General features: G+C 34.9%; 3 protein-coding genes and 1 non-coding gene across 16 annotated transcripts; 3 read left to right on the top strand and 1 right to left on the bottom strand.

Annotated features, from left to right (window-relative positions):
• Nucleotides 1–1988: 1988 nt before the first annotated feature.
• Nucleotides 1989–14811, bottom strand: LOC117162395 (omega-amidase NIT2-A-like). Of its 7 annotated transcripts, XR_013061701.1 has the most exons (5): nt 14637–14745; nt 9784–9968; nt 9221–9389; nt 8740–9025; nt 8343–8588 (listed from the first exon to the last, which is right to left on the bottom strand). XR_013061701.1 is itself a non-coding variant. In XM_076627587.1 (4 exons), the coding sequence occupies exons 2-4, from the start codon at nt 9865–9867 to the stop codon at nt 5561–5563; spliced, it is 285 nt and encodes a 94-aa protein (XP_076483702.1). In that variant the 5' UTR covers nt 9868–9968; nt 14637–14811; the 3' UTR covers nt 1989–5560. The 7 variants fall into 7 exon arrangements, 6 of the variants coding, with proteins under 6 accessions (XP_076483702.1, XP_076483704.1, XP_076483701.1 ...); XM_076627587.1 differs by lacking the exons at nt 8343–8588; nt 8740–9025 and adding an exon at nt 1989–5592 and having other exon boundaries at nt 14637–14811; XM_076627589.1 differs by having other exon boundaries at nt 8343–9116; nt 14637–14811.
• LOC143305025 (venom serine protease Bi-VSP-like) lies at nt 12229–14218 on the top strand. Its single transcript, XM_076627580.1, has 6 exons — nt 12229–12353; nt 12738–12789; nt 12861–13117; nt 13167–13332; nt 13404–13558; nt 13887–14218. The coding sequence occupies exons 1-6, from the start codon at nt 12333–12335 to the stop codon at nt 14040–14042; spliced, it is 807 nt and encodes a 268-aa protein (XP_076483695.1). The 5' UTR covers nt 12229–12332; the 3' UTR covers nt 14043–14218.
• On the top strand, nt 14658–18010 carry LOC143305032 (ectonucleotide pyrophosphatase/phosphodiesterase family member 1-like). 7 transcript variants are annotated; one of them, XR_013061706.1, is made up of 8 exons: nt 14829–15023; nt 15236–15331; nt 15408–15686; nt 15762–16030; nt 16114–16210; nt 16373–16477; nt 16910–16981; nt 17126–18010. XR_013061706.1 is itself a non-coding variant. In XM_076627593.1 (6 exons), exons 1-3 carry the CDS (start codon nt 14958–14960, stop codon nt 15537–15539), a joined length of 243 nt encoding a protein of 80 aa, XP_076483708.1. In that variant the 5' UTR covers nt 14788–14957; the 3' UTR covers nt 15540–15686; nt 15762–16030; nt 16114–16210; nt 16373–17093. The 7 variants fall into 7 exon arrangements, 1 of the variants encoding a protein (XP_076483708.1); XR_013061703.1 differs by lacking the exon at nt 17126–18010 and adding an exon at nt 14658–14763 and having other exon boundaries at nt 14840–15023; nt 16373–17093; XR_013061702.1 differs by having other exon boundaries at nt 14828–15023; nt 16373–16981.
• A 1302-nt stretch (nt 18011–19312) lies between these two features.
• On the top strand, nt 19313–19419 carry LOC143305041 (U6 spliceosomal RNA). Its single transcript, XR_013061720.1, has one exon. It is a non-coding gene; the product is annotated as a U6 spliceosomal RNA (small nuclear RNA).
• Nucleotides 19420–20485: the final 1066 nt, after the last annotated feature.

Below are 20485 nucleotides of genomic sequence, written 5' to 3'. Positions count from 1 at the left end.
CATACTGCGACAGAGTTCGTTTCAGTTAGGCTCAGTCGCTGTTTGTCCGTCGACAGCGTATAGTCGCGTCGGCCTACGATTCCTTTTTTCTTCTTGTTTCTTGCGAACTCTCTCGCAACAGCCGTTCTATACGTACGCCGCCAGTATATCGCGTGATCATCGTTCCCGTTGCTTCCCTTACCCTCTCATGTCCTTCGAAGAAGACCTCCCCTTGGTTTTTCCTTGTTTGGAGGGAATTCATCGCTCGGACACATGGACTGCGAAACACGAGGGTTGATCGAGGCATCAGCGTGATGTACTTTTCAGGTTTCATATTTTCTCTATGAGACTTTCTAAGGAGAATTTGGAAGATATACATTTTTAGGAAATAAAGGTTTTTATGGAGTCATCGATAGGTTAGAATTTAATTAACTCTCTTATAACAGGTATTCCAATTTTTTAATATATAAATTTAGTTTCCTCTATGGTGTTAGAGAACATAATGCGGGCATTTTATGATATAACGAATATATTCGTATATATTTTAGTTTATTCATTCGTCAAATTTCCCTAGTAGGCCGGCCTGCAGCTCACATGCAGCACTTAGTAAAAATTTGTTTTGTTAGAGGTTGGCCATTCCTCTTGCTATAAAAATATCGTAGAGTCATATCATATGATAAAGCACCTTCTGAAAGCTAGATGCTCGATAACGAGCCTAATGATTCTCGGTAGTTTGTAATGTCAAGCTTTGAATTGGCGAGATCGCTCTGCTGTCAAACCGCCGTCCAGCGGCGACCACATTCTTTAACCACGTTCAAGGGGTATATCACGCTACAGAAACCATCAAAGGGTTTGCAAGTTAGTTGCCTTTTAGAAGTGGGGCAGTTGGTTGTTACATGTCATCCGTAGTTGCTGGCTGTTCTCCTTAGTCGCCATACATCATAGAGACGACAGTTACAGTCGCCAGTTGTCCTTGCTAATGGTTGCTTGTTGTCGCTAGTTAGTTCTTGTTATCGTTATGTATTCCACCAATCACGTGAAATTTAACGTATGGGATTTTATTCTTCTTTATTCTTTCTGTAGGGAGATTTTTTAAGACGAGGAAAATATAGAATATTTCAAGACGACGGTAAGGTTTGAATTTAAGCAACTATTTTATGATACAACAAAGTGGAAAAACGATTTAATTTTATAAAGTTTAAGGTAATTTTTTAAAAAACTTCGAATTTAAAAGATTCAAATAGATATCTTAAACGTAATTAAACCCTCCATATCGTAAGAAATTAAATGAAATTGCGCAAGAAAGTTAATACATTTAATGTATTATTTTAAACATTTATTTAAAAACATTTATTTAAAATTTAAGTGTAGTCGTTGACGCGCGCGCGCCATTCGAAGCATTTGTCAGTTCGTTACATCTGCGGTAAAAGTTGTAACTACGAAGAAGCTTAACATATGGTGCGTCTCAAGACGACAGTAAAAAGTATTAAGAGATTTTTCGAGATTTTTTCTTTTAAGTTTCCAAGTACTTTTTCTATTTAACTTCTTTTTTTTGCATTTTCTCACAATATTCGATAAATAGAGACGAAATATGACAGTTCTTAGTTCGGGGATTTATTGGTTCGAAAGTTACTTCAAAAGTGTTTCTGGAATTCGTGCGGTTAATACTTTTAAACTACTGAGTACGACTTATTCCGTATGGCTGGACAAATCTTTGTTGATACTGTAAGCGTAACTGGTCCGGATATTGTCTTGTGGAGATAGAAAAATACACGAAGTATTGATTGAACTACATATTTTTTTAATTCTTTTTTAATTCTTTTAGTTCTTCATATATTGATAATAGAACGATATTCCGCTACTTTGAGCACAATATAGTAATGTTTAAATAAATAATAAAATTTACGCATTTCGTCTTCATGCGTCGATAAGAAAATGCAAAAAAAGTTAAAGAAAGATGATGCGCAGACGCGAAGTTTAGTCAGCAATAATATTTAAAACCTCTAAAATATATTGTACACATTTATTTGCAAATAAGCTCAATGAAATTAAACTGTAACTGTGTTTCCAATAATGTCTTCGATGTATTGCTCGCCATTATGTCGGATTAACAACTCTAAGTGATCGACCTTAATCACTAAATGGCGGCCGTGATTCAGTGGTATAGCTTTACATATGACGGACATCGCAGGCGCTTATAAGACGTCTATTGTGAAACGCTTCCAATAGCACCGTTTATGTGATGATGAAATCTGAATATATATATATCGCCGAAATATATATCGCTTATCACTTGAGTCTGACACGATCGTTTTTAAATAGAATCACAATTTTTTATTCTTTACAAAATCAGTCTATAAAGATTATGTGCAAATAAAATAGATAAATAGATAAATGGTAGTACAAACTTATAAAACAGATATTACAAGTATATCTAAATAAATGATATATTTATAAATTGTAATATTTGATCTAAAGTTTAAATAAATAAAAGAGATACTCGTGACTTACAATAAAAGTATTTTTTTTCAATTTTTAAACAAAGCAAAAGTGGATAACAATTTTTCAAAATGTAAAAATCAACACAATGGTTGGTTTCTTTAATTAATCAATAACGTTTAAAGTTAATTAATGTCCAGAGTGGTTTGTACATTTTGTATTTCGCCGCATTTCAACGTTCGATGTGTAAATAAAACTTGATGCCTGAAATATCGAAAAAATAATTAAATCCGATCGTTCCGTCGAATTTGCAAATTGTATACTCGTGTAAAATCGAGTGCGCTTGTGTATGCTGGTACGAAAAGTGGTAGTATATTTTTCTTTTTTCGATTATCGTTAGCACTTTTTGTGTGGAAAAATTAATTCCGTGAAATGGAAGTGCAATCAATACGGCTTATCACGAAATAATAGCACAACGACGGTACATATTGGTATTGACGTCAGCTTCACAAAATTTCTCGAGTATCGCGGTCGACTATTTGGGTTAAGAATTCATTTTCAAGGTCCTACAAGCACGAGTATCTTATGGATAATGGAAATTTTCAGTGTACATTTTAATAACCATATTTCATATTGCATGCTGCGGTCCAAGAAAAATTCGCAGTTAATATTCTGCTAATCCCTGCTGCTTTTAAAGACCATAAGTAAGGTCCGTAAGGTCGTCCGTAAGGTTTAAAAGATTTCGAGTAGATTTGTATTACGTATTTTATCTTCTAATTTTTAAAGAGAGGGTCGTGTTTAATTAATTGAAAATGACGAAACTGTAATGGGACATTATTATCAAATATTAAACGTGGTTCCATTGGGTACTTTTATGGTCTTTGCGAGATATATATGCATTATACGTTGCTATTAGCAACGCGTAGCGATGAACGATGGAGAGCAGTACCTTCGTTATCTCGTCTCGGTTGTGTACATATCAGTAATGCACAGTACTCGGACTAAATATCTTACAAATTCCATACAGATTTTCAGATTAGTTTCGAATAATACCAACACGACCATGATAGTCACAGTACAGTATTAAATAGTGCCACTATGCATAATACACTCTTAAAATGTTTCTACAAATATATTTGTCCGAATATTTTTGTCAGCTACTATATCCTAACCACGATTTATTAAACAATATATAGATTTAAAAAAGAATATATAACGACATTACTTGTTTAGGCTAGATTGGTTTAACTTGTATAGTTTTAATAACTGTGTAAGATCAAACAAGAACTTATCGTTAGTTTGGCGAGATTTGATTACACGAAGCAACATAATTGCTTTGAAACTCAGGACAGAAAACAATGTCAACCGGTAGACGCGTTTGTCTGGTGAACGTGTAACGCGTGAATAATAGATAGCGACAATCACGCGAACGCTAGTTACAGCTGACTTGGCTTACATTGTAGCATTCAAACTAGAGTATACGAGCCGTAAGCGCTATTGAAAGTTCAAAGGCCGACTAGTGAGCTTCATCCTATCTCATTTTTTAATCAGGCGATGGATCGACGAATCGTATTGATTTCGAGGATTATTATAGTTCTGTGGGAATTTTAAAGCGTGGTTTGTCTAATCTTGTCTCGTTAGCTACAGACTCTTTGGCGAGCAGCCTGAAACTTGATCCAGTTTCGAGAAAATGAAAAATTCGTTTCTTCTCTTTGCTTCCCTGTTCCTTCTTTCCTCCTTTTTCCCTTTTTACATCGCGTTAAGACCCGTTAAATAATATTGACTGCCGTGGACGCTGGCTGAGAAGTGCACTTTATAACTAGCTTTAAAATCACTGACGTCGATGAGGACAAAGGTAAGTTAGAGGGTCATTTATCTGAGCTGGTGTTATTCGACCTGAACTCTGCAGCTTTTCAGAGCTCCTTTCGTTTTTCTTTTAAGAGCAGAGATGTTAACTGGTCTTTTGTTACGTGTAAGAAGTATGTACTAAAGCTTATTTAGCACCAATTGGTTGCTCAAAGTCGAGATATACATACCTATATTATATTAATACGTTACAGAAGATTAGGCGTTAGTTAGCTTATGAGAATTTATAGTGTGTCACAGATCACAAAAGCAGAATGACTACTTTTTCATAAACGATATATGTATATGAATTGAAAGTTTAACTATTACGCCACATACTTCTCTCGATAAACGTCGTCGAATGCATATTGTTAAAGAATATTAGCCATTTGAATTCAATAGTTTCGAAGATACTAATGCTTCTGTGAAGTTTTTGCGGGCTGTTAATTTTTTATTGAGATACTACAAATTTTGAATAACTTCGATTAGAAATAAAAATCACATTACATTAACGCGTAGAATGTAACGTAACGTAGATAATGTAAATATAAATTATATTACAAGGAAATAATACGGGTAAGTAATGTGAAACATTCTGGTTAAAATTGCATCCTTTGAAGGCTAGGACACACAGTACTTACGAAGTAGATTAAGTACCAAATGGGGTACTTAAGAAAATTCATGTTGTCATTGTTTAATAAACATCTTTAGCTAATAGCTTTCTGCAAAAGCTGGTTTAAGTTATGCTAGTTTATTCCTTATTAATTGCAATTATATTGTTCGTATCTCCTAGAGGATTAACAATCCATTTTTATAATGGATAATAAAAGTAAATTCCTATTAGGTTGTCCCAAGTTTCTTTCGTTTTATAAAGAAATGACAGATGCACAACATATTTTGTTTTATGTTATTCTATATTATTTTACATTAAATTGGAAAAAGGTGGATCACACGTAATTCAATAAAATAATATAAAACGAAAAATGTTGTACATCTATTACTTTCTTATAAAACGAAAGAAACTTTTGGAACAACCTAATATTTCTCTACTACGACGCTTTTACAGTGCTAAAATATTTGATAAAAATGTTAAGAAATTCTAATATTGATTTAAGCGTATCGATTTATCTGCTCTTCATATTTAATCAAACAGAAATTGTTAATTATGATTTCCACTTAAAAGCGGATTGCATATTATGAGGATAAATTATCAAATTCATCTCTAATATAGACATTAGAGAATCATTCATAGCCGCAATCCTGTTTACCGCTAACATTCCTGGTACTCAATAATTCATTAGGTGACTGCTTTAGCCGCACAGAATGCACCTACAAATAATTAATTGCGATTAATATTCCATCGACTTTTGAAAATCCCTCATGTGATCTATTTCATGCGATGAGAATATGTATAAATTGAGATTGCGATCGACCATCCTCAGTCGGATAAATCGAGTGATTCAAATTATAACACAAAAAAAAGTTAAAACTAGTTACATTATCTTTTTCAATTTTTATGTATTATTTGGCGGAAGAAACTTTGGTAATTGGTAAGTAAAGTTCACCTCCTTAATGTTAATGATTTTAATATGTTATTAAGCTCAAAGTTCTAAGGAATTTTCTATATATATATACATATACATAACTGTGTGCGTATATATATAATATACGTATAACAGCCAAAGTTCAGCTCTCAAGTGTACGCAAAACTTTTATGTTCATTTTACGCTATACCAGTATGTTTCATGAATTTGTTTGCTAACAGTATCGAAACAAATAACAAGCAGAGGACGAGCTATTCATGAATTGTTTTGCCAGCGTGTACGCTCCCAATATTTTCTATTTGAGAAAACATACTTGTTGCTATTGCAACTACAAATATTTTTACAGTCGACGCTTTTGCCGTGAATCATTGGCTAACATGTAAAATCGAGAAAAAACATGGTTTATTGTGATGGAAATGTGGAAAACCGCAAAACCGATATAGAAGGGAAAATAAAGGAAAGGAAGGTAGATAAGTAGAAGCTTGGGGCCAAGTTTAATTCACTGAAACCGAGCTGCTTGTATTATCACAAAACAAAATTGCCAGTACGTCATTTCCGTACTCTCGTCCTCGCGAAAATGGTTTCGCTTGTTAAGGAAAAACGAAGAGACAGGGAAGAGAGGAAAAAGCAGACGGAGAGCGCTTTTAAAAAGCTGGCGAACCGTGTGTTACCACAACGAGACACGCGATGCTATTTGTCGCTTTAAATTGTGCCGCAACTCGTTTTTGAGATCTTTGCCAGGGGCGCGTTAAAACATGCTGAAAATATATTTCTGGCTTTTCTGGCGTTTAACTGAAATATGACAAATAACGTTGTAAAACATATGTACTTATGACTTACAGAGTAATTGAGTGTACAAAATATATAGTATACAAAATAGTCAGCGATTTAGGGCTTTAAAAGATCAAAAGGAAAGAAAAGAAAAGAAAAGAAGAAAGATAATATGTTGTGGCAGTCTAAGTCGATCTAAGAAAATAGATAAAGGGAGGGAGGAGCAAAGCTAGTTAATCTGGAAAGAATCCAAGCGTCAATTTCAAGCATTTACAGAGAATCAAGCGGGCTGGTTAAAGTCGTGAGTTGAGCAATTATCCCGCGTTAGTCCCACGCGAAATTGATCCAACCATGCGAAAACGAGTGTATTCTGATTTCTGTCGCAGATACTTCTGGCTAGTGCAGTACCTACACGGTGGTTGTTGAAATAGCCGCTTCTCATCTATTTTCCGCAGCGCGGACATAATCCTTTGATCCCTTACGACTAACGAAGTTTTCGAAGATGTACGGCAGTTTGAGATTCTACTTGAAAATGATCATGATTGCGGTCTGTGTGCCGTCTGCTCTTCTTTTTGTCCTTCCGTTAAAGACTGGTAAATTGATACTGATTAATTATGCGATCGAAACCATATATAATGGCTACAAAAATGCCGCTAATATAATATTCCTTCTTTCTTGTATCTGTCTGCCTCTCAGGTCGTTTTACTAATTACAATAAGTAATTTCGACTTCTTTGCGCTCTCTTTTAACGCATTGAAACTTGATCCAGTTTCGAGAAAATGAAAAATTCGTTTCTTCTCTTTGCTTCCCTGTTCCTTCTTTCCTCCTTTTTCCCTTTTTACATCGCTTTGTTCTACATCGCAATTTACATTTATTTGTAAAGTTTGAATCTCCTCGATATTGAAGATGTTGAAGCTGCAAGTATGTATTTGATTTTAATCCATTCGAGACCGAGATTTAATTGTAAGACGATACCTAGGTGTCGGTACGATCTGAATGTTTAGTTAGAATGATTCTGTGTTTTACTCTCTCCAGGGTATCCTTTTCATACTTTGATTTTAAATCGATGACAATCTTAAATAGTATGCCTCATATTTTTAAAATATAAAATTATATACTATGTTATTCTATAATGTATTATGTACAGTTATATATATATAATAATTCTATATTGAAAAAAATATGAAATTAACATGATATATACATTACTACATATGTTATATATAAAATATCTATATTATACCCTTGCCTACTGACTGATATGAATTTCTTTCGGTCTCGAATGCGTTAAAAGAGAGCGCAAAGAAGTCGAAATTACTTATTGTAATTAGTAAAACGACCTGAGAGGCAGACAGATACAAGAAAGAAGGAATATTATATTAGCGGCATTATCATGTTTTTGCTCTCTTTAAGTCTTTCAACGAGACAGACAATCTACAGGTATTAATCGACCAATTTCTCCAAGCTGATAACTTCGAATTGATGTTTATATATAAGAAGTGTTATGTGTTAATCTGTCTAAATGTTTAAAACGTGTTATAAATTAAATGTTGTTAAACGATACGTAATTGCCTTTTGATCGTAAATTTTACTATCAAGGGGTCTTTTATGTATGCGTAATCATTGTGAATTATAACAATTTATGTGATCGATATTAAAGGTGTTTAAAAGCATGTATTTTTTTCTATATTATTATTCTCCTATATTATTATCCTATATTATTATAGCATTCCTATATTATTATAATATCCAATTACATGTTGATACACAAGATATACAGATTATTATTTATAACGTTTTGGTTTTCTTAATTGAGTCATTCATGTAGTACAAATGATAAGAAATTAGTAATAATTCACAGAAAAAGGATATCGTAGTAGAAATATTATAAAAAAACATTTTCTGTTTTAGTGTAGAGTTACTCCTTCTTACAGACAGTGTCGTACAAATCTGTACGTCTCTGAGAAAATGTAGGTATCTGAGCCCTTACTTCCTCAACAACTTTTAGATCTGATAGAAAAAAGAAACATACGAAGTAATAAGTAATGCTTACTAATAAATTCAACAAATACAGAGGAAGATGGCTAAATCGATAAATTAACGAGACTAAAAATTAATTACATCATGGATCTCTCGCTTTTAATTTTAAGCTGTAAATTACCGATATCGGTGACTGCCATATTCTCTTGAGTTTCCAAATCGTAAAGAATCTTTCCCCAGGGATTGGTCAACTGTGTATGTCCCCATGCGATGTAACTTGCTTAAGGAACACGAGCCGGTGATATGCAGGCAACGTATAATTGATTATCATTCGCTCTGAAACGCTGAAGTAATGACCAGTGCAGTGGTCCAGTGGTCATATTGAAGCAGGTCATATAGAAGCAGGAAATATGAAGCCACCGAATACCAATTAACTTCGTAGTTGCACGGTTCACATTCCATCATTTCTGAATATGCGAGGACAGTCCTCTTATTGTGCTTTTAATTCTTTTATTTGTTTCATTTTCAGCAAATATACTGGTTTTTTAAGTTAAGCTTCTTTTTATACAGAGTTACAGATTATATTAATTTTATATAGAATATATTTAAGAAAGATATTTAATTTTTTGCTAGTTAAGTATTGATCGATTAAGTTACTGTACCTTTGTTCCGATAAATGCGTGCCATTTCCTCGAATCTAATATCATAGCAAATGCCAATACCTATTTTGCAGCCCTTCACATCGAACGTCGTTAGGGAGTTACCAGGACTGAGTGAATCACTCTCTCGAAAAGTAATCTTATTAGGAATGTCGATGTCGAATAGATGTACCTAATAACATAAAAATGTGGTCGCTAATTCTATTGCTGCAACTTTTGTAATTTAATATCAAAGTTACCAACTCCTAAACTTTAATTATTTTTTATTTAATAACTGACAGCGTTTTTATCACTTTCTTTTATTAAAAAATCTTATCATTTAATGATGTTTAAAAAGGAGAAAAAATAAATATAATAATATTTTAAATATGTGAAAAATTTATATTACACATTACAACAAAAATGGGCGTTTCCCGTATCATAACGTATTTTATAAACCGTAAATTATAGAATTGGTTATAGTATACGTATGTACATATGTATATTCCTAAATTATTCCTAGATAGAGTCACTTTCTTCACCCCAATATTTTCAAATTCAAAGCCATAAAGGAATATATTACTTACCTTTCGGTGTTTTGCTATCAAAGTTCCATCGGGACCCCAAATAGTACAGGTATTGTACAATTTATCGCCCTCTGTTTCAGGCATCGTACCACCAACTACATAGATGTTGTTTTCTTTAGCTGCGTTCGATGAAGCAACGCTCGTTTCACCATCAGGAATACTCTCGGCGTATTTTGGAAAGTACTCTGCATTGCAATATTTCAATTAATGAAAAATAACTGTCTTTTGTTCCAACCATAAATTAAATTGAAATGTTTGTCAGTTTTTTATTTTCTAAATTATCAAAATAACTAAGTTTTATATTTCGACTTAATTAAATATGCAATTACTTAGCTAATAGTATATATAATAAATTGTTTCTACAGGTTCAAAATGAAAAATGAATATTTAGAAATATTTAATTACGACAATGCTATTTGTGTTAGCATCAGTGGCTTGTTACTCAACGACTTTGCTAGTACTTTTTGAAACATAAAGTTAGTTTTCAATTAACACTTATACTAGAGGCGGAATTATAAATGCAAAATAATTGATAATACTAATTTATAAGTACCTAATTATTAGTATCTTAAAAAATATATTTATACAAAAATCACGATAATCATGAAAATGGGGAAATCCTATATTCTCGAATCAATTCACAATTTATTTTGTATATTAATTAGATTCCGCGCTCATCAGTACGTACTCACTGGCGACATCGAGAAAATGTATCGGCAATTCCTCGTACGACCAGAGGATCGGAAATATCAAAGGATATTATGGCGCAGCGCGAGTGGAGAAACAGAAACATATGAGCTTAACACCGTAATACTCTTATTATAGAAATAGAAGCAGTCCTCAATTCCCGCCCGCTAACTTCTATCTCCACCGATCCAAATGATCTCCTAGCCCTCACTCCCGGACATTTCCTCATTGGCGATTCATTGACGTGCTTACGTGATCGAGATTTCAGAGACATTCCATCGAACCGACTCTCCGAATGGCAGCATATCCAACAGCTTAAACAACATTTTTGGAACCGCTGGCATAAGGAGTATTTGAACGAGCTAACCAACCGCAATAAATGGAGCAAGGGTGGACACAGCATCCAAAAGGGCACAATCGTCATCCTCAGAGAGGACAACGTTCCCTCCATGCATTGGTCTCTGGGCCGAGTTATCAAGCTTCATCCAGGCGCCGATGGTGTCATCCGGACAGCTACAGTTCAGACGGCAAAGAGCATTTTGGATCGGGGCGTCAAAAGGCTTGTCCCACTGCCAATTCAACCCGATCTCGAGAAACCCGAACAACTAGCCAACGAGACGAAATAAGATGGGAATTTCAGCCACACCTCGCTAGTTTGATCGGTACCCTCTCAACGGGGGGAGAATGTTACGCCATGCGGCTTACCATAGGTCATATTCTTAACTATCGATTGCGGCACTATAATGTCGCAGACGGATCGTCGCGTCTGCCCGGCAAACAAACATTGTAGTGGCAAGCGCATGGTTCATTAAGCAGGGCGACTTCCAGAAACGTCGACTCGTGGCCCGTATTTTACCTCGCGTAAAAGAATGTGGCGTGATCCGAACGTAGTGGGGGTCGCCTTCCAGAAAAAACGAAAAAAAATCGAAAGGTGTTCAGAACTTTTCGAGAAGTCAAACCGTCAACACATCTGATACGTCGCGCATTACTTATCAATCAAAACGCAGTTACATTTTTTTTGTTCCATTTATATCTTTCTAGTTAATAAGTTGTTGAAATAAACATTAATTTATTTGTGTTAATTCTGTGGAATTTCATTGAACTACCCTTATTATCATAATCGAAATAAGGGGATCGATCAGTTCGTGGCGTCGATTATTTAATCGTAACGGGAACTTACAACTCTCGTTGACGTGCTATCTCGCGATCGCGTCTCTCCGCGAACGGTCGAAACAAAATGATTCACTAAAAACTGTCCTGAATTCCTAAGAATTTATTTACCGCAAAACTTACAAAGTGTTTATTTAAAAAATGAGGTTGAAGGTAGTCCTTTTCTTTCATTTCATTCATTTTCATTTTCTTTCTTAAGTATGGCTAACACAATATCTAATCAATTAAAATTTTATATTTTCACGTGAAAAGTTTCTTTAGATAATTATTATCAACATGATGACTAACTCTTACGGATTAATACGTGTCTGTAGGGCAATCCGGTGGACTTGATCCGCTTTTTACTTCGAAAGTTGAGTAATCGGTGTCGCTTTCTTACGCATCTTTGAACTGTAGAAATGTTTTAAAATTGTTTGATCCAGAATGTACCACACCGGACAATCAAGAAGGCAGGTGCCTTGACTACAGAAAATGTAAACCTCTGCAAGAAATATGGCAGATACAGTACCGTACAGCCACCGATTTTTATAGACGATCAGTGTGCAGATCCCAGGGCAATGTTACGATCGTTTGCTGTCCGGACGATCCAAACAAAGAGAAGAGAGAAATTTTAATAAAAACTGCGTATAAGTATAAGGCTTGGCGACCACCATACTGTGGTTTTAGCAACGTCTCTCATACCAGGGTGGTCGATGATAAACCAGCTGAACTTGGTACGTTTTATGTCTTTCTTTCCGATTAATAATAAGCCATTTACTGCAAAGAATGAACTTTAAAGGCATTAAACAGCACATCAATGTACATTTCAATTAGACTAAATAATAATGCTATGATTTTATCGGTAGTAGCTTTACTTATTAACTTGAATTATTTCTTTCTTTTACTTCATGTTAGGAAGAGTATCTTTCTGCTTGAAATAAAAAATTGATATAGGAGTAATAATATGGATAGAGATCAAAAACTGTTAGGGCAGAAATTACACGTTTGAACTTTATAGTTCAGTATAGTTCAAATAGAAATTATATAGAATTATTTAATAATTTGTATTCCACTGGAATAAAAATTTAATTTCTGTCTTTATCAAATCTCTATTTCAGAGTATTTGTACGTATGTACTTATCGTCTGCTGTATGATCGAATATCGAATAGGTAATAATCGTTGTTACTCGTTATTAGAGAAAAAATTATGTATATTCACAACTATGACTATTGCATTTTAGGCGCTTGGCCATGGATCGCTGCATTAGGTTTTCGTAATCCCCGAAACCCAGACAAACCACTATGGAAGTGCGGAGGTTCCCTGATATCGGCTAGGCATGTTTTGACCGCAGCACATTGTGCACATATGGATGGAATAGAAAACATACACAATCATAATATTGCCATTCTTAGATTGGTGGAGGAGGTGCCATTTTCGAGTAAGTCCTCAAATATATATATATGTATATATATATATATGCTATTGAGTATTACTGAAGTATCATATCTTGAAATTTCTTACTGTACACATATATTGTGTCATAAAGCGTGTACAATTCTTTCTCATACTTTTGGTCATTCGTTTCCTGCATTTTCATTTATTTTTTTATTTTTCAGGGTACGTATATCCCATTTGTACGAAAGAGCCCCTACGAAAGAGCAACTTCGTCGGCTATAACCCCCTTGTTGCTGGATGGGGAGCTTTAAGATATAGTAAGTGATATCAATTTTATAATAAAATTAAACAGTTCCAGTCTTAAATATCTTTCTTATTTTCTTCGTAGGACGACCACGACGTAATGCATTAATGGAAGTACAAATGCCAGTGATTAAGAACGCCGAATGCAAAATAGCTTATTCCAAATTTCCTAATGCACCTGATATCACTGATGGTATAATATGCGCCGAACATGCTCAGGGTGGAGAGGATTCTTGTACGGTAATTAAGTTACAGAGTTACTACAAACTATACGGTATCTGAAGACACGTCAATTCGAATTAACATCAAATCGACGTCTTAAACATTAAAAATAATAGATAAACACAATTTAATAGTTTTGCCCACTTCTCACACCTCATTATGGTATTTAATCTAATTTCCTTCTAATCTTAGTTTTGCTCAAAATACATATAACATGTACATTATAAATTGGAGTATTTCTATACACAAATTAATAGAAGATTATTACTGTATATAAGTATAATTTCAATACAATTCGATTGATATATTTCAGTATCTTTGATTAAAAATTTAACGATCCTTTCAGGCTGACCGCGGCGGACCACTGCTGATACAACATGAAATAACCTCGTATTTAATAGGTATTGTGTCTTATGCTTACAAGTGCGGCACAGCTGGGTATCCCAGCGTTTACACTAGGGTCACATCGTACCTTGACTTCATTCTCCAAGCGATGCAATAATATGATATTACTGTTCCATAAATATCATTGTGTAAAAAACGTGAAGTTGGATTTTCTTATTGTGGAGATAAGAAACAGCTCAAATTTACATTGTTTTGTACGTTACAAATTATAGGCTTAAAATGTATGAAATGTAACTTTGAAACGACACTAATTTTTTACGCACGATAAACCTCCACGACTTAGGTATGTAAAGATGATAAACGTATATTAATTCTATTAATTTGGTAATAATAAACCAACTTTCTGAGAAGTTCTGTAAATTTCGTTTCTGTTGTATCAAGAGAATAATGGAATATTCCACTTAGATCGTATACTTCTTGTATGTACATACAAAATTTTCCGGCTAATCTAAAACACTTCATAAGATAGAGAGTTTCTGGAAATTCTGACACAGAGAGTGCATAAAATACAAGATAAGTCTCGTGTCTTTCAAAATTATTTTTTATTCGCTAAAAACGTCCTGTGTACTCATGCAATCACATGCAACCTCGAAACTTCTCTTATTTTTTATCACTTTCCAATTCAATACACTGTTTCTGCATTTTTGACTATATGTAAGAGAAATTTCCATTCAGCCAAAGGTGTACTTACAGATTATAGATTCCTATACGACTCTCGGTAAAAATTTATCCGCACTCCAGATAGTTAAAACTTCTGTCGACCGTATTGATCCATCTGCACTCTTCGTATGACGTCAATATCTGTTCAGTGCTGCTGCGTAGGTTTCATTGTGTTACGTCAATTCGTTTGTGACCGTTACGCGAGTAATGGCGCTTTGCAATGGTGATTTGCAGGAAAACAGTGCAGGATGCTGTGATTCGTTTCTTGTGGTCGGAGGCAAAACATTTTTTAACGAGAAAATACGAAGGTCCTTCAGCAAATGGACAAAGTGTATACAGAAATTGAGTGATTATGTCAAAAAATGATGTATGTCTTTTTTGACAATTGCTTAAAATAAATTCTACACCGACAGAGCGGGTAACTTTTTACTCACCCTCGTAAGACACTTAAATTTCCAATCTATTATGATGAATAAAAGAGCTTATACTATTAAATCTAATTGTATTTTGTTGCATGAGAGTACACGTGTATGTGATGTACATTACCTTTATATCCCCTTGAACGCTTCAATATTGCGCATATATACTATATTTTGTACAGCTTCTATAAAATTTTGTATGTTTGTTTAGGCTGTTAATCTAGAGGCTGGAGTACAAAGAAGTGGCACGATGATGTGGGCTGATGACATTTATAATTATCAAGGAATCACCCCTACATTCGCTCAGGTATATATCGTTGACTATAATGTATTTAACATATATGATTGTTAGAATATTAATAATTAATTTTTAATTCTATCAGAATTTTAATGAAACTGTCCCTTGGGAAGGAAGAACTGATACCTTGATATCACGGTTTGTACATCCTATATATACGACAAATTTTAGAACATTATATAACGAAGAACCAGATCGTCGTGGCCATGTGATGTGAATAAAAGGACTTGAATTTGATGATATTTTTATAATGTTAGATAACATAACTAAGTATCTTCACAGTAAGATAGGATGACATGGTTTACATGATCTTAATGTTGTTCACTTGAGTGATGATATTATAAGGAAAAGTGTAATATCTCAGGTAGGATGATTCATAATTTAGAACTACTAACTCATGTATGTATTAAAAATTAAAGAAATATATTAAATTTTATAGGATATTTATGTTTAGTAACCAGTAATTCAGAGATTGGTATTCATGGTTACTACAACGAGGCTGTAGAAACGCACCCTTTCTTCTTTGCAAATGGTCCTGTATTTATGTCTAAGCCGAAACTGGAACCTCTGAATAATTTAGATTTATTCTTGTTATTTTCTAAAATACTTAGCTACAGTATACCATAAGGAATGATACCGTATCGCACCTAATCAAGTGCCTTAAGAAACATCAACAGGATATCACAGTAATCCCTTATCGACTGATATGTAAGTAAAAGTTATGTGTCATTGTTATACACAGTTATGTGTTAGTGTTATACACAGTTATTTATCATTTTCTATTAATTCAGTTGTAGCCACTACAATATCTATGACACTGGCAGTTATTATAAGAACAATAATGATGTTCTATAAGAGGAAATGATGATTAGGAACAAAAACTTACAGGTAAGTCAAAGTATATGTTATTTGCCATTTGAAAAGAAAGTTACTAACTTAGAATTTTTTGATAAATAATAATTGTGCAAAATATATTGGATTTCAAATTTGTCAAAAATTGAAATTTAAGAAGCATTGTAATAATATAACATTAATATTTTGATTTTTCAGGAGATATCATGCGGTGGAAGGATAATATGTAAAAAATATTAAGCAGTATATGAATTTTCATATTGCGTAGAGATAACAAAATGAATTTTAAAAAATGTCGACATGGTAATAAGAAATAGCATCATGACAAAGAATATATAAAGACAGTTTCATTTTTTATAAATAAAAATTTGTTGTTCCAGATTTTGAAATATAGTGAAACGTTTAATTAGTATCTTAATATCTTTAAATAATTATTATTTTAGAATCAATTGTAATTGTATCATACGTACTTTTGAATTCGTGCAAGAACATATGTAATTTTGAAGTAGTTATTATTAGGAAATTGTTAGACGCGAACAGTATGCGAAAAGTTAGTATGTAGTGTAATAATTATCAATCAAAACACAAGAATTAAATTCTTTAGGAAAAAATTTCCGGAATTTCTTATTTACAGGATTATAAAGAAATCCATAATAAAAAGGAGCTGCTTTCTAATACTTCTCTTCCTTGTAATGCCTATGTTAATAATAACGAGGTTCGACTTTTTGTTTTTAGAGGGATACTGGAAAATTTGAAAGTACAGTACCATTGGGAAGAAAATCACGATATTGAAAACGATATTTGCAAGTAAATTTCCAAAAAATCTGTTTTCAAATTTTCGCTTTCTATTTCACATTAAAAGAAAGGGCTGCCTTCTTTCTCTGCAAGACAAAACAAACATTCTGAATCTCGTATCAATGAATGATGTCAATAAGTTATTTTTCTTTTCAGATTGAACAATATTCCAGATTTATTCATAATTTCATACTACGCGAAGAATAGACTTTCATAGGTATATAAAGGAAATATTAAGTATAGGAAAACTCTTTTTCGTTGTAGGTGACATATGCTTCACGGTTGAACACATGTATTTTTGAACACATATAAATGAAAAAGTACTCTTATGGAGAAAAAGAATTGATACCTTCGATTGACATTAGATAATGTACATAAACTTATGAACAATCACTATCAGTTTGTATTTTAGGTGCACACGCAGATTTGTTGGAGTTCTTATAAAATGTACTTCCTGTACGAACGTTTTATTCTTCCAAATTTTACGATACTATGTCTCATATAATAACTATATGGATTAAACGTAATATAAATGATCCGAAAATAGACTCGAACGACATTAATTGTCTTTCTATTTATACCAATATCGAAAATACAAGTAAAGCTGGAGCAATAGTATGCAAGAATGGACTATTTATTATTTTAAACCAAATCATAGCATATTCAGAATGCACAGTATTATTATGAAACGACGAGTTTTATGTTAATTCCGACCGATTACAATACCTTTCTTTCGTTTACAAGGAACGACGAGACTGGCAGTTGCGTGATTTGCAATGCAAAAGCCGCGATATCTGCACGATAACCTAACCTCAACCGATTTTGTTGTACTATTCTTATGTGGACTTCGTTTGTACCACTTTCGTAACAAAAATAGAATACGTAGAACACAGCATTCCGTTATGCGATATTGTCGATTCCTAACATCCGAAATATCAGAGATAATTTTTTCTCTACAGTTGTACATTTGTGTGAAAAATTACGAACGTAAAGTTGTTTGGTGCATGCACAGTCCTCCCCTCCCCTGCATTTGTGTGGACATGCTAGAAAGATTCACTTTTCCACGGTGAAACTGTATGTATTATAATTTCATTTTTACAAAGGTCGAACATTCTACTATGCATAAATTTAATATTAATATAAGCAGGTTTCGTGTTAAGTATTACATCTGACGTATAAGCACACGTGTGTACGAGCCTTGCTTTTAAATGTCTTATAGTAGACACCGAAAAGATTATTCAGTTGGATATCTGACTCAACAACAACACTCCAAACAATAAAACTTTCAAGATGTTAACATGCATTTTATGGAAACCACCATATTTTGTTAGAAGTATGGAATATGTTACGTCCGGTGACTCTCTACGGTCGAGGTGTCCATCAACTGTGCATATATATGTCGGGTTATCATTAGAATTTAAGGCGCGTAACGATTCTTCGTTTGAATTAGCCATTGTTTTACGAAACAGAGATTATATTTACGCGAATATACAAGATTTTACAAAATATTATGAATAATGAGTTTAATGAATGATAAGATTAACAAACGATAAGATTAACAAATGATAAGTTTAACTAATGATTCCAAACGAATCCACGGTCAACGGGATAACTCTTTACTATGCGTAGAATAATTTTAAATACAAAAGATACGATTGCTGAGACACTCGGTAAATCGCTCGATGTATCACTTTCCAAGGCGATCACACGAATGAATATCTGATGAAAATCTTTTTCGCTATACGACTGCATTTGTTTGTTATATGCTCGCTGGAGGCATCGAGAAGGTTCCAATCGCCTTTGCTAGGCAGTTTCTGTCAAAAGTTTGTTGTATACTCTTTGGAAGCATCGAGAAAGATCCAAACGCCGTTGCTAGGCAGTTTCTGTCTGGAGTTTGATTCCTAATACAACGTGTGTCCCATTATATCGACATCTCCAAAGCACAATTCTATGTGATTTCTAGGGAGAACAATATAACCGATCCACACCTTCGTCAGGCAAAACGTTTATCCCGTGACCGTGGCTACGTTCGGCGACCAGTTGTCACCTCGAACCCACTTTCGCAATCACAAATATCAAACAATTACAAATGACAACAATTGCTTAATTACAGCTATGATAAAATCTAGGCTAAAGCATTAGAAAACTTTCCCAAAAGTTGCAAAGGGAAGGCTCCGATTTTCCTTTCATCTCCGACATATAATTATACGGGTCGCAATAATCCTAAGGAACGGTCATAAAACGAGGCTTCTGGATTTACCGCTAAAGCCGTTAAGTGGCCTAAAACACCTTCAAATCGAGACATTCCTTATGGTTATTGTTCCATCAGGTAGAAATTGGGGAGTACTTGCTTCGGCATTACATATACTAAAATTGGAACGATACATAGAAGATTAGCATGACCCCTGCGCAAGTATGACACGCAAAATCGTGAAGCGATCCACACTTTCGGGGAACATGAGGCGGGTATGGGTTTTCAGGGCGTAGGACTATGCCCTGGGAAAGTGGTTCGTCGGTGCCTTTGGCACCCGCCAGTTTGCAGATCCGGTGCAGAGAATTTTGCAGAGGATGGATATGGCAGACAAGAAAGGCAGTAACGTTTACGGCGCAGGGAAAAGATACCTCAGTACCGGTGCAGCCGCGGGTTGTAAAGCGAGCCCCGCTGCGTCGCCATCGAGCAATCGTGGCCGTCCGGGGGTGGACCATCAGGCCCCCGGGCGTGTTCATGCGTCTGGTGAAGAGGACGTGCAACCAGAGGAGTCTCGGGGAAGGTCAGAGGGTCCGGATGTAACTATCAGCGGCCCGGGATCTTCGTCGGATGGGCTGCTTTCGCGGTACTGTGGCGGCGGCAGGGTGAGATTCGACGACGAAATGTCATCGTGTCCTTCCTCTACGACCGTTGTGAACGCGCTCGGCAAGCGATCATACCGGAAAATTACCCGGTCATGGTTGGCCTCACGGAGGGCGAGAGCGTCTAACGCTGAACTCCAACGGCGCACGTGGTCACCACCTCCGCCGTCGCCTCAACAATCGCCGATCTCTGTCGTCTCTGCATCCGCGACAGTGCCGTTGGCGACGACGACGTGCGGAAAGAGGATATAAAGACGGAATCGGAGGAAAGAGAAGGGACCGAGAAGGACAGCTAACCGATTCACGGACATGAACACGCGGACAGCGCATATCTGCGGAGGAGGGTGCGCTTTCTGGAGAGTGAGGTCAGTCGTCTCCAGAAGACGGTGGAACGGCTGACCAAGGAATGTGTACTAAGAGGGCAGTAACAGAAGGAAGTGTAGCGACACTCGACAGCAAACTTTCCAACGGTTTCTGTCCCATGGCTCGTTACACAAAGACCCTATTCTTCGGACAAGATGATTGTCAGATGCCTATACATTATTACAGAATATTTTCAGTTAACCTAAGGACCTGCTACAAATCTTAGGATTAATTTAGCTAAGGTCCTCCAAAGGGACAAATGGTCTTTGTCTTAACAGCCCCTATACCTACCGCCCACTACAG

This window comes from Bombus vancouverensis, unplaced genomic scaffold, assembly GCF_051014615.1.
Source record: "Bombus vancouverensis nearcticus unplaced genomic scaffold, iyBomVanc1_principal scaffold0076, whole genome shotgun sequence".
NCBI classification, from domain to species: domain Eukaryota; kingdom Metazoa; phylum Arthropoda; class Insecta; order Hymenoptera; family Apidae; genus Bombus; species Bombus vancouverensis.
The sequence above is the reverse complement of the archived record's forward strand: the minus strand, read 5'-3'. Positions and strand labels throughout refer to the sequence as shown.

What these genes read in the sequence shown, in the direction of transcription:
- LOC117162395 (XM_076627584.1), bottom strand. Translation starts at nt 9,867, where the DNA reads ATGCCTGAAACAGAGGGCGATAAATTGTACAATACCTGTACTATTTGG. An exon ending in TGATAGCAAAACACCGAAAG is followed by an intron (nt 9,390 to 9,783) that starts GTAAGTAATATA and finishes TTATGTTATTAG; the next exon opens with GTACATCTATTCGACATCGA. An exon ending in ACGCATTTATCGGAACAAAG is followed by an intron (nt 9,026 to 9,220) that starts GTACAGTAACTT and finishes TCGCATATTCAG; the next exon opens with AAATGATGGAATGTGAACCG.
- LOC143305025 (XM_076627580.1), top strand. Translation starts at nt 12,333, where the DNA reads ATGATAAACCAGCTGAACTTG. An exon ending in TGATAAACCAGCTGAACTTG is followed by an intron (nt 12,354 to 12,737) that starts GTACGTTTTATG and finishes TCTCTATTTCAG; the next exon opens with AGTATTTGTACGTATGTACT. An exon ending in TGCTATTGAGTATTACTGAA is followed by an intron (nt 13,118 to 13,166) that starts GTATCATATCTT and finishes TGTGTCATAAAG; the next exon opens with CGTGTACAATTCTTTCTCAT.
- LOC143305032 (XM_076627593.1), top strand. An exon ending in TCACCCCTACATTCGCTCAG is followed by an intron (nt 15,332 to 15,407) that starts GTATATATCGTT and finishes TAATTCTATCAG; the next exon opens with AATTTTAATGAAACTGTCCC.